Raw genomic sequence first — 12348 nt, forward strand, 5'->3', positions numbered from 1 at the left:
AAATATCCCCCAGCAATGCACCGCAATCTAACAATCGAGCCAGACTCCCAAGACAACACAGGAGTGTGCAGTATAAAGTAGATGGGACAGCCTCACTGTTATGACTACCTCAGCTGTATGGGGTTGTTCAAGGTGTGCAACAAGGGCAGATTCAGTGGAAAGAGTCCTGACTAATTTCACGGATGTTGCTGTACCATCTAGAAAGACAAGCTGCAGTTACTGCCATAGGCTCCCTCCATGACAAGCCCGCACTATCCAGTTAGAACACCACACCAATAAAGGAGTAGTAGACTTGACCTGCAAGAAGACATGTCATTGATAAAAGCATGAAGACACAGGCTCAATTACTGTTTTTGTTTAATATGGTGAGAAGCGAAGACAGTTCAATATAAAATGGAAGTGAAAAGACATTGCATGTTTTTAAAGTAGACCAGTCACTAACACATAACCAAAGGTGCCATTTTGTTGCCTAAGCCTATATTCTTGACAATGAAGCCAGTCAAGTTTGCCAGGCTGAATCTTGACCCGGCCAATGCTGTGTATAGTTGATGCACATTGGCTTTTATAAAACGTCCGTTTTCCATACAGAAGTGATCCAGACACTTAGACCACCGTCATTCGTCGAAACCGTTCTCATCACTTAGAAGCTGCAAATAACGTTACGAGCTCTGTAATGAACATCAAAAGATCTGCATTGGTCAACTAACAGAGGAAATGCCTTCTTTAAGAAATAAGAAAAAAGTGACAACAAAGATTTTGTTCCTGGAGAAAAAATATATCATGGGATTAACATATGAAGCCGAGGTGAACGTTCTGCAAAGGTTCATTCCTGTAAAGAAACCTCCTGTAACGACTCCTCCATTAATGGTTCCTCCTGTAAAGGTCCGTCCTGTAAAGTTTCCCCCTGCAATGTTCCCTCCTGTAATAGTTCAGGGGTTCCTTCGCTTGCTGTCTTCCAGTGCCTCAACGAGACAGGGTGTGGCAGGCACAGAAACAATCTGCAGAATTTATAAGCCTTTGGAGAGGCGCAATACAGATTTAAGGCAAACTCCTTCATGAGGCCGCAGTACTGGATGGCGTTGTATCTCTTGTGCCCGTTTTTCAGCTGATTTGTAAACAAAGCCAGAGCCAGCCCACTGCAGTATTCCGAGATCACCCGCTCCGGGTCCTTCTCCACCAGGTTGTTTCTCCGTAAATCGACCAACATTTGTTTCAGACTTTTTATCTTAACACCTTGCCTAAGTACTTGTTTTTGTAAAGTTTTAATTTTTTTCCTCAATTTAACAATTTTAGGGTTCCCAGGCTGAGCCGGAGTATCATTTTCCTTGTCACTAGTGACAGCCGAATATGCGTGATCAACTGGGATATATTCAACTTGTTCACTGGGCGGGCTTGACATATTCTCCACCCCTGCCATGTTCTTCCTGCACTGTGTATCCTCCACATCAACTAGCATCTCTGCCACCTGCTTCTCGCTCTGTACTACCTCCCCCTGCTTGTCACTTGGCGCTACCACTCCCTGTTTCTCACTCGACACTTCCTCACCTTGCTTCTCGCTTGGCGCAATCTCCCCTTGCTTCTCGCTCGGTGCTACCGCCCCCTGATTCTCGCTCGGTGCTACCGCCCCCTGATTCTCGCTCGGTGCTACCGCCCCCTGATTCTCGCTCGGTGCTACCGCCCCCTGATTCTCGCTCGGTGCTACCGCCCCCTGATTCTTGCTTGGTGCTACCGCCCCCTGATTCTTGCTTGGTGCTACCTCCCCCTGATTCTCGCTTGGTGCTACCTCCCCCTGATTCTCGCTCGGCGCTACCGCCCCCTGATTCTCGCTTGGTGCTACCTCCCCCTGATTCTCGCTTGGTGCCACCTCCCCCTGATTCTCGCTCGGTGCTACCGCCCCCTGATTCTCGCTCGGCGCTACCGCCCCCTGATTCTCGCTCTGCATTACCTCCTCCTGATTCTGCCTCGGCGCTACCTCCCTGTGCACTACTACTCCCAGTCCACCGCCCTGTTCTTTCTCTCCCTGCTTCCTGCCTTGCTCTTCCTCCTCCTGCTTCCCACCTTGTACTTCCGCCACTTGCGTCTGTGTTTCTGCTTCCCGTACACCCTGAACCTCCATTGCCTCTTCATTCACACAGGACTCACTGGGATTCTCCTCCCCCTGATACTCAACCTTAACCTCCGTTTCATTAAACGCAGGGGGTTCGCTTGCTGATTTTTTAACATATTTTCTCTTTTTAGTTTTCCGTTTCCGTTGGACAGGATAAAGGGGCGTTGGCACAGCATCCATACGGAGGTAGGGGCAGGCGGCCCCTGGCCGTATCATGTAATCCTTCTCTGTGAAATGGTCGCTGCAGACTTTGCTGTGAATGGTTGGTCTCCAGTCGTCACGCTGAACCGCTTCCACCCACTTGGCGAGACGCTCTGGGTCCTTTATGGGAAACCTGCAGTCACATAGTTCAAATAGTAACTTGATCTTACGTAAAAGATGGTTTTAATGTTCATTTATTATAATGTAATTGTTCTTGTGCACAAGCTATTTTGTGTTACCCATAAAGTGTGAGATATGTCAAAATGAACTGCAGTAAAATATAAACTTATAATGTTTACAATTAAGTTCTATATCAGGGTCCCAAATCCAAGTACAATAACAAAATCTGGACTGAGCGTCAGATCCTAAAACGCAACGTACATCAAGCCCCATAGCGCGGATTACCTGAAGAAATGTTTCCCGCACCCTTTGTGCATGCGATTCTTGCACCCGAACATAGCACACACGGTCATTGTCGCTCAGTGGCTTTCTCGTCTCCACTATAGGGAAATAACAATACATTCAGTGAGTACTGATTATCTATGGATCCCAGAAAGCACAGGTATAGGAGCTATCTGATGCTCACAGGTTCATACAGCAGAAGTATACATCACATACCCACAATAAATGGTTACTTGGAATAATCTTTTTAACAAATTGACAGTGATAGACACATGGGCACATGCATCATGATATAGAACAGTATCTGCTGCAGATTAAGTCATGTAAACTTACACTTCTATATGTAGACAAAACAATAGAACACTTTGAAACAATATGTACATAATATACAGTAAATCAGTTATTTGATTTATAGGGTACACCTATTATAATGTGATATAGAGATATGCAGTGTATTATAAAGTGGTAAGGTGTACAGCTGTGTAATAAATGGATTATAGAGATATGCTCTGTATTATAATGTGGAGTAGAGATTTGCAGTGTAAAGTAATAAAGTATAGGGTACACTTCTGTATGTTGTTTTGCAATCGTTATCAATCCAACAAGAATCAAAGTTAATGTTCACCTAGGGAACAAAAACCAAATGACCAGTCAAAACTCTAGTGCCTGAGATTCTTCACAAATGGAAGAGGGATGGTAGATTAGTTAGTATATTTCTTATACGTATCAGATTCTTTCAACTCCAACCAACTGAACCAGGTAGATTTAAACTAGAGCTGATGGCGTAATATCCTCCAGACATTTCAAAGTCGAGTCTATCAATCCAGTCTTTAATCTTTGACTGTGATAACAACTTTTGTTACATTATTAAAATGTCTCAAAAAGGATGTTTATATTAGTCATGTTTAAGATCCAGAACCTAGGACAAGTTGGCACACTTTCTCCCTATGTCTTAGATAGCTCTATTACAACTTTCCAAAATGTATAAAGTTTAGAGCAGTCCCAGCAAATATTCTAGGGGGTCTCCTGACTCTTTGTCCCATCTCCTGCACTTATCAGGCCTAGTTCCCGTTTGCATGCTGTTGTGAACTTAGGAAGAGAGGGCAGAGAGCCTTCCAAAATTACTTTATGGATAGCTGACATCAAATGTTGGGGGTCATGTCACATAATAGGATATTATTCCTATTAATTCTCCCAAAATAATATTTCATTTGAGTATATGTCCAAAATTCATTGTTGGGGAGAGCTAGGTTTTATTGTAAGACCTGGTATGGATGTTTTCCCCTAGGTGCCCACCATTTGACCAACCCAAAGATTCCCAATGTTGCAGACCTGGCGTAATTATTGGGTGGCAAGTCTGAAGTCCATGGAGCTATTTCCACAGGCTTGGATAATGAGTGCTCTTTTATTGTGACACACTCCATGGACCTGGTAGTATCCTTAGAAATGTGGTATTTGTAGACCCTCTGAATGTTTACGTCAAATAAGTATCTCATGTTTAAATCAAGGCTTCCTTCCACCCCAAAGTCCCTAGTGACCTTATGAATGTGGGATAAGGATAGGATGTCTGGATGAAGTATAATATTTCAGCTAGGATGTTCGTTTTAATTATGTTAATTCTTCCCACCCAAGTATTTTCGATTGACAACTTTTAAACTTGAACGTATGTCAGCTAATTCGGTTTCAATATTTGCATTGTACAAATCATCTGTTTCTTTGGTAATTTTATTTCCCAAATACTTAATTTGAGAAGAATTCCATTTAAATGCAAAACCGCTTTGTAAGTTTGTATTTCCTACTCCGATACATTTAGACTGAGAGCTGCCGACTTAAGAGTTGATTTTTTAAAAATTTGAGAGATGTTCAAACTTCTGAAATCCAGAAGTTAAGGTGGGTAGTGTTTGTTATGGTTGCCAATAGGTGAAAAAGCAAAAAAAGCAAGTTTGTGGTCTATCTCACAAATACAAACCCACAGTGATGTTGTATTGCTATTGCTAAGGCTTCCATGCATAAAATAAACATAAAAGGAGTGAGTGAGCATTTGATGACGCTCTGTTGATCATAATTTTGGAAACGGTTTCCCAGAGAGAGAAATTATTTTTCATAAGCAGGAGGCCAACACTTGATTATTATAATGGGGTGTAGAAAATACAGTGCATTATAATAGGATATAGAGTAAACTTGTATACTATAACGAGGTACAGGGTACACCTGTGCATTATGAGGTACTATATATTACATTGTGGTACAGGGTGCACCTGTATATTATAATAAGGTACTGTGTGTTATATTAGGGTACAGGGTGCACCTGTGTATTATAATGAGGTACTGTGTATTACATTGTGGTACAGGATACACCTGTGAACTATGATGAGGTACTGTGTATTACATTGTGGTACAGGATACACCTGTGTATTATAATGAGGTACTGTGTGGTACAGTGTGCACCTGTGTATTATAATGAGGTACTGTGTATTACATTGTGGTACAGGATACACCTGTGTACTATGATGAGATACTGTGTGTTACTTACATTGTGGTACAGGATACACCTGTGTACTATGATGAGGTACTGTGTATTACATTGTGGTACAGGATACACCTGTGTACTATGATGAGGTACTGTGTGTTATATTAGGGTACAGGGTGCACCTGTGTATTATAATAAGGTACTGTGTGGTACAGGGTGCACCTGTGTATTATAATAAGGTACTGTGTGGTACAGGGTGCACCTGTGTATTATAATGAGGTACTGTGTGGTACAGGGTGCACCTGTGTATTATAATGAGGTACTGTGTATTACATTGTGATACAGGATACACCTGTGTACTATGATGAGGTACTGTGTGTTATATTAGGGTACAGGATACACCTGTGTACTATGATGAGGTACTGTGTATTACATTGTGGTACAGGATACACCTGTGTATTATAATGAGGTACTGTGTATTACATTGTGATACAGGATACACCTGTGTACTATGATGAGGTACTGTGTGTTATATTAGGGTACAGGGTGCACCTGTATATTACAGTGGGGTACAGCCGCTCAGTATAATGAGGTACAAGGCACAGGGCACTGAGCAGTAGGCATCAGGTGATAATAAGAGCAGTGACTACCAGTAAATACAGTTACCAGATCACGTGTCTTCCACAAAATGTCCGCCCCGCAGCCCAGCGAGGACCGCCAGTCACACGGTGCTCTCCCTAGTGCTTACCGCCGCTCTTCTCGCGAGACCTCGCGCCGTCCGGGCGGGCGGAGCTACCTCTCGCGAGATCTCCCGGGAAGTGAGGTCAGCGCGGCCAGTGAGTGATTTCTCGCGAGATCTCCCGGCCTCGCTCTCTTTCTCCTGCAGCCGCCGACATGGTAGGTAGCGGGGCCGGGAGCGGAGGCCGGGGCCGGGGATTGTGCTGAGGGGGAGCGGGGCTGAGCCTGGGTGGGTGACTGAGGTACCCGGGGGTGAGCCTGGGTGGGTGACTGAGGTACCCGGGGGTGTGCTGGGAGGACTGGGGCCGGGGTACAGGATGCCCAGCTGGGTGTGTAAGGAGGCCCCGGGGGGTGACGGCGGCATGTGTCTTCGGGGGGTGACGGCGGCATGTGCTCGGGGGGTGGCGGGGCGCCAAAGCCTCTGCTGACCAGTATGTATAATATATATATATATATATATATATATATATATATATATATATATATAGTGTAGTATGATATATACCGGGCCCTTATATAATGGCACCTCAGTGTGGTCCGATGTTTCCTCATACCCTGTAATATACATCACACTGAGCCTTTATATAGTATGATATATAACAGCCTCTATATTGTATAATCATTGTACTGAGCTTTTATAACATCCACTATAAATCACCCAGTGTCATTATATTATATTATATTTACTATATAACAGATTTGATAATGTGATTATATCCTGCTCTGTCCTAGGTCTGGCACCACAGCCTGATCTCACCATATGTGATATTGATGCTTTATGCTGTCAGATATAAACCCCACTATTAAATAATATTATAAATCCAAGATAACTGCAGTCTGGGTCCTTTGTATAGATTACAGATCTTGGCTGTGTTTATATCTGTTTCCATCTAATACACACATATTACTCTAGTGATCACTGGGATGATGGGATAACTTTCTGTTCATACATATTATTTTCTTGGGGTTATATCAGAAAATTGACAGTTAATGGGATTCAAGTGAAGTGGACTCCAATCTTAACTTCCCTTGAGTGCTGATTTTCAGTTTTTTCCCCCCTAAAATTACATTCCACCATTGTATATTGCACCTTATAAAGCATTGCAACTTTAACCTCGCATTATAACCTATTTGCTGTTGGTATTTAATCCATTCTATTGTTCCCCATATTATACAGTATACTAGTATGACCTGATTACATGCTTATATGTAGATTGTCATATAGCCTGTTCACATGCCACATACAATTTGACTACAGCTCCTGTCGTGTAACGGTCTATGGCTGGATTTAGACAAATCACTTTTTTTTTTTTTTGTGCTACTTTAAATTTTCCCTAAAGCACCATAATGTTTAAACAATGTGAAAAAATAGTTTTAGGCCATTTTCTCATACCATGTAAATCCAAAATATTTTTTCAGTTTTCGTGTGATAATAAGCATGGTCTTTGTTAGAAATATTTTCATACTAACTTTTTCCTTGTATAGTTCAAAGTGAGATTTCTCTTTCTGGACTTGTGTGCACCCTACCTGAGACTAGAGTCACATCTCTGCCCTGATATTGGCCTTGGTGTGCTAGAGTACTCGGAGAGTAATTACTGATCTTTATTCACTGGTTGGTTCTCAACGTAGCTCAACCAGTCACCGGTTCAGTGACACGTCTGATAGAGCATATTCTGCTTAATAGTAACGTGTTGATGAAACTAGCTGCCTTTAGTTATCATACTTAATTATGTCACGTCTTTCTACAGCCTACCAAACTAAGAAAGACAAGGAAGCTACGTGGACATGTCAGCCACGGACATGGCCGTATTGGTGAGTATATGTTCACGTTTTTCGGCTCTATATTAAACCTAATGGGGGCACGTGAAAGAACTGATGCAGGAAAAGGTGGTGTTCCCATAGCAACCACACTAAATCAGCTTTCATTTTTATAAAAGCTGTAAAATTGACATCTCATGCACCTTACCCGAAACTAGAGTCACATCTCTGCCCTGATCATGGCCTTGGTGTGCTAGAGTACTCGGAGAGTAATCACTGATCTTTATTCACTGGTTGGTTCTCAACGTAGCTCAACCAGTCACCGGCTCAGTGACATTTATAACCTGATCTAGAATTTGTTCTTGGGACACCAATCTACCGTGTGATGGTAAATAGACTTGCAAATATTGCTCCAAAAGTGTGTGCCATCTACGGGACACAGACTAAGGGGTTAGGTCCCACCCTCATGGTTTTCTGTTATAAATATTACACTGGATGATGTCCTACAAATAGCAGAGGATGAGATTTGTCAGTTTTCTGCTGAAATATTTCTTTTTGACTGCGATGTAGATATGTATCTACAGATCTCTGGACAATAAAGAATGTGTTGTAGCTGTCTTGGACTATGAATTAGGATTTTTTTTTATATATATAGTATTTCTTGCCAAAATTGTCTTATCTTTTATTTTTCTTGTTTCTAGGCAAACACAGAAAGCATCCTGGTGGTCGTGGTAATGCCGGTGGTATGCATCATCACAGAATCAACTTTGATAAATAGTGAGTATTTGGAAACTTTATAAAATAGCCCATCTTCTAGAGAATTTACATCGTAACAGTCGCGTTGAGGGGATTGTTGGTCACACTTGTAGCTGATTGTAGACATTTTCTCCCACTTTTAATCATTTTTTAAGCTCAGACCAGTTATACTACTTTGATCTTCAATTCTGGTTCTCCTGCCCATTTAGGGCTTATGTATGTGAGCGTCCTGTTTTCTTTCTGTTGTGTTATATTACAGCGTTCATGGATGCAGGTTTGCAGTAGTTATGTTGTCCTTTTAGGTAATGGATAATTATCTGATGTATAAGGACATTAACAGCAGACCTGTGTTACTGTACAGTGAGATTTAAAGCAGTGTATCATTAATACAACAAGGACCCTGCTCATATTCTTATATGTAATAAAGGGGCAACATAGATGAAGCAAGGAAGAAAAAACTCTAAAAAATGTTGCCAATTCACAAAGACTTGTCCAGATAGATGTTAGTATTTTGGTAGCGATAATGTATATCGTTCGAATATAAAATGATTGTGTATGCCCTTCTAAAATTTTTACTTTTGGTACAGTTAGAGGGTAGGGCATGATTTTATTCTATGGTTATATAGAACCATGAGGATCCTTTAGCAGTTACATGACCAATGTAAACTGTCTAATAGTACCTAGTAAAGGGGAGAACAGAACGTTGTTCTGCAGCAAACCGTATTCTTGACCCGTCTTGTGCGTTGCGAGACTAGAGTCACATCTCTGCTCTGATCATGGCCTTGGTGTGCTAGAGTACTCGGAGAGTAATCACTGATCTTTATTCACTGGTTGGTTCCCACCGTAGCTCAACCAGTCACCGGCTCAGTGACATCTGTACGATCAGTTCCACATTACCTGGATCTGTTAAGGCTGCCCTGGTCATCTTGTGGCTCCCCAGGTGTTTGCTGTTAGAATAACTTGTAAAGAGACCATAGGAAACCTTTTCTCTTTTTCTGGATGAATTTTCAGCCAATGAGACCTCTAAGACTCTTCTGATTTTCCAGCCATCCTGGTTACTTCGGTAAAGTCGGTATGAGACATTACCATTTAAAGAAGAACCAGCACTTCTGTCCCACCATCAACCTGGACAAGCTGTGGACTCTGGTCAGTGAGCAAACCAGGCTCAACCACGCCAAGAACCCAGAAGGCCCCGCACCCATCATTGACGCTGTACATGCAGTAAGTGTCTTCATAATGAGAGATACAATGTTCCATAGTCCTGTCGATATAACCTTATTGGTTACCTCTTGTGACCGTACAAATAACGTATCCTCAGACAAATTGTGTGGGGCTACTCTTCTAAATTATACCTAACACACCCCTCCCCTTTCCTTCCTCAGGGTTACTACAAGGTGCTCGGGAAAGGCAAGCTCCCCAAACAACCCGTCATCGTAAAAGCCAAATTTTTCAGCCGCCGCGCAGAGGAGAAGATCAAAGGAGTCGGCGGTGCTTGTGTGCTGGTAGCATAAACGTTCCAACGATGAATAAACACATACATTCTTTACAGTGTTGCCTTGTTTATCCTGGTCTGTTCTATAGAATTGGGTTATCTTACATTGAGATTTATTTATTTCTTTTCATTTTAGTAAAAACCCATCAACCTCTGAAAGGTAACAAATAGCTGAGAAAAGTGTATTGGAACTGAATATATAATAGTGCGGTCACATCTTGTGGAAAGAGATGCCACTGGTGTAATCCTCTAGTACAAGGTAGAATACCACAGATAATTTACTTGTTGAACAGACAGGGAAAGTTTTTCAGTATTTTTTTTTTTTTTTATATAAATTTCACTTTGGTTTTATGACAACAGGACTTTGCAACACACTTATTAGTTTACTTATTTGCACATTCAAGGAACCTCTGAATGTATTTGAGCTTTACTGGCCCCTTCATGAAAGGTTGGTAGTTTATATAAATATAGGGGAAATTCAATTCAATGGGGTGTGTCTCTGGAGCAGTCTGGAGGTCCATCAAAGCGATGTCTAGCAAGAAATCCTTACTACTTTTTGCTGACACCCCTCTGTGTTGCGCAGATAAATGAGCGGAGAGTCCTTACTGTAACAGTCTGCAATGTGAGCAGCCATCGCAGTGGATTCTGACAGCTCTTTGGCTTGAATTGAATCTCCCCTCTAATGTGATCTTTAAAGCAGCTAGTTCAGTTCTGATACGTTTGATTTGGCTTCGTACATGAATATTAATGCCATACTTTGTAAATGGACTGGTCAGAGGTTTTAAGTTTACCCGTTTAAAACGGTTCGTTGTCAAAAGCAGAGGTGTCAGGTGGCGTTTATTGCTGGAGGTGGCTCCGTGTGGTCTGTGTGACCCCCCCTGGCTCTAAACACTTTATGCCTTCTCCCCGTCTAAAGCAGCGGTCAGCAGGGAAGTTATGATCAAATTATTGCAAATGTTCAATCAGGAAGCCACTTGTCTTAGTAAATCTGTGGTGTCACCTCCTGGTCCTGTCTTATATTAGACAAGAAGGTTGCATGGAAATAAGGGTCTATATGGACCCATCTCATCTGTTCCCATTTAGGCTTAGAGCCGAGCACTGTTCATATACTACCAGTACCGTGGGATCGGGAGGTACAGATACCATTTATGTTCACAATTAGTCACAAGTGTAGGTTATAATGCACAAGCCCATATTTAAAGTCAGAATATTTTTTATTTAGAAGCTATGAAATAAAACTTGAATTTTTAATAGAGGAAAAAAAATATTGGCACTTAGAACTGGGCTCCAAGCAAAATACTTCTGTCTTGCATATGATATTTTGGGGAGTACTTGTTATACATGTTAATAATTTGCTTTTTTTTTTTTTTTTAAAGTTGATCTAGAGTTTGATGTCCTCCAGGTTTTTCTCACATCCGGTAGCAGAGGTGGCTGCCCTGAGTGGGTTATCCAAATAGGGGAGCCCCTAGCGTCTTTCACCCATTGGCAAATGCTCCTGTCCATGGGGAAGGATATATTGTCTTGTGTACAATGGTTGATGTTTGAACAGGTCATGCTGCCTAAAGAAAGCGGTCTCTTTTGTACTGTTCACCTAGGATCAAAACACGTACCTCGGCTGGTTGCACAAAACAAGTTCATAGGCTGTAAGCTGTGTAGGTCCCATAGAGATCTATGCTTACATCAGGTGATAAGATTGATATATGGGAGCTGCAATGAATGGCAACACCATTCTGGGGGCAGATATAGTTTCAACTTCCTTCATTTTAACTGCCTAGTGGGCAACATTATGTACTCGGTCCTCCAGCGCAAAGGGCCACGTTTCTCTCAATTTCAGTAATTAAAAATAGCCCTAAAAAAACAACAGCCCGCATCACTCATCCCATAATGCCCCTCACTTGATCCATGCCTGCTCAGACATCACATTTTCCCACTACGTGTCTTCTGATCCACACTTGCCATAAAATGTGCTCCAAAACTACACACACCCCTTAACTTTACTGCTGGAGCCTACAGAGAAAGGAGGGCTGCAGAATACACAACACTGCCACCTTCTGGCTGGTTGTGTTGTGACCTTGTGTATTGTGACGCAGAAGCCATCTGTTCCATGTTCTCTGCTTTATAACGAAGCAGAAAGTAAGTGATGAGCATAGCAGTGGAATTTGTAGTTATGAGGTCCAGGCCACTGATCTCCCACCACTGCCTTCGTCTATGCACCCTCAGTCCAACACTGCCTCTCTGTCCCTACCGGGGAAATGTTCCTGACCACAATCGTCGGTCAATGACTAACACTCCCTGATGTAAGCAGCAGATCAGCCCTAAGAAGGAGCAACATTCTGTAACCATTGATAATGTGCTAATATAAGTGGACATCACATGTTCAAAATTCAACATTTGTGGTTGGGAAATTTTATAGTATAGTCAGAA

General features: G+C 42.1%; 2 protein-coding genes and 3 non-coding genes across 6 annotated transcripts; 4 read left to right on the top strand and 1 right to left on the bottom strand.

Annotated features, from left to right (window-relative positions):
* Window positions 1-340: 340 nt before the first annotated feature.
* On the bottom strand, window positions 341-5970 carry LOC142107193 (uncharacterized). 2 transcript variants are annotated; one of them, XM_075190414.1, is made up of 3 exons: window positions 5929-5970; window positions 2714-2808; window positions 341-2441 (listed from the first exon to the last, which is right to left on the bottom strand). In XM_075190414.1, exons 2-3 carry the CDS (start codon window positions 2779-2781, stop codon window positions 824-826), a joined length of 1686 nt encoding a protein of 561 aa, XP_075046515.1. In that variant the 5' UTR covers window positions 2782-2808; window positions 5929-5970; the 3' UTR covers window positions 341-823. The 2 variants fall into 2 exon arrangements, with proteins under 2 accessions (XP_075046515.1, XP_075046514.1); XM_075190413.1 differs by having other exon boundaries at window positions 5847-5953.
* Window positions 5971-6008: 38 nt separating this feature from the next.
* Window positions 6009-9983, top strand: RPL27A (ribosomal protein L27a). Its single transcript, XM_075190415.1, has 5 exons — window positions 6009-6077; window positions 7667-7730; window positions 8378-8453; window positions 9479-9653; window positions 9815-9983. The coding sequence occupies exons 1-5, from the start codon at window positions 6075-6077 to the stop codon at window positions 9941-9943; spliced, it is 447 nt and encodes a 148-aa protein (XP_075046516.1). The 5' UTR covers window positions 6009-6074; the 3' UTR covers window positions 9944-9983.
* On the top strand, window positions 7445-7576 carry LOC142108071 (small nucleolar RNA SNORA3/SNORA45 family). The gene has a single exon (XR_012680094.1). It is a non-coding gene; the product is annotated as a small nucleolar RNA SNORA3/SNORA45 family (small nucleolar RNA).
* Window positions 7884-8015, top strand: LOC142108072 (small nucleolar RNA SNORA3/SNORA45 family). The gene has a single exon (XR_012680095.1). It is a non-coding gene; the product is annotated as a small nucleolar RNA SNORA3/SNORA45 family (small nucleolar RNA).
* On the top strand, window positions 9177-9308 carry LOC142108073 (small nucleolar RNA SNORA3/SNORA45 family). The gene has a single exon (XR_012680096.1). It is a non-coding gene; the product is annotated as a small nucleolar RNA SNORA3/SNORA45 family (small nucleolar RNA).
* Window positions 9984-12348: the final 2365 nt, after the last annotated feature.

This window comes from Mixophyes fleayi, chromosome 11 (genome assembly GCF_038048845.1).
Source record: "Mixophyes fleayi isolate aMixFle1 chromosome 11, aMixFle1.hap1, whole genome shotgun sequence".
Lineage (NCBI taxonomy): Eukaryota > Metazoa > Chordata > Amphibia > Anura > Limnodynastidae > Mixophyes > Mixophyes fleayi.

Excerpts from the sequence above, each read along its gene's own strand:
- LOC142107193 (XM_075190414.1), bottom strand. The coding sequence starts at position 2,781 with ATGACCGTGTGTGCTATGTTCGGGTGCAAGAATCGCATGCACAAAGGG. Across the intron at positions 2,442-2,713 it reads TGCGGGAAACATTTCTTCAG|GTTTCCCATAAAGGACCCAG; the intron begins GTAATCCGCGCT and ends ATGTGACTGCAG.
- RPL27A (XM_075190415.1), top strand. Across the intron at positions 8,454-9,478 it reads AGAATCAACTTTGATAAATA|CCATCCTGGTTACTTCGGTA; the intron begins GTGAGTATTTGG and ends CTGATTTTCCAG. Across the intron at positions 9,654-9,814 it reads TCATTGACGCTGTACATGCA|GGTTACTACAAGGTGCTCGG; the intron begins GTAAGTGTCTTC and ends TTCCTTCCTCAG.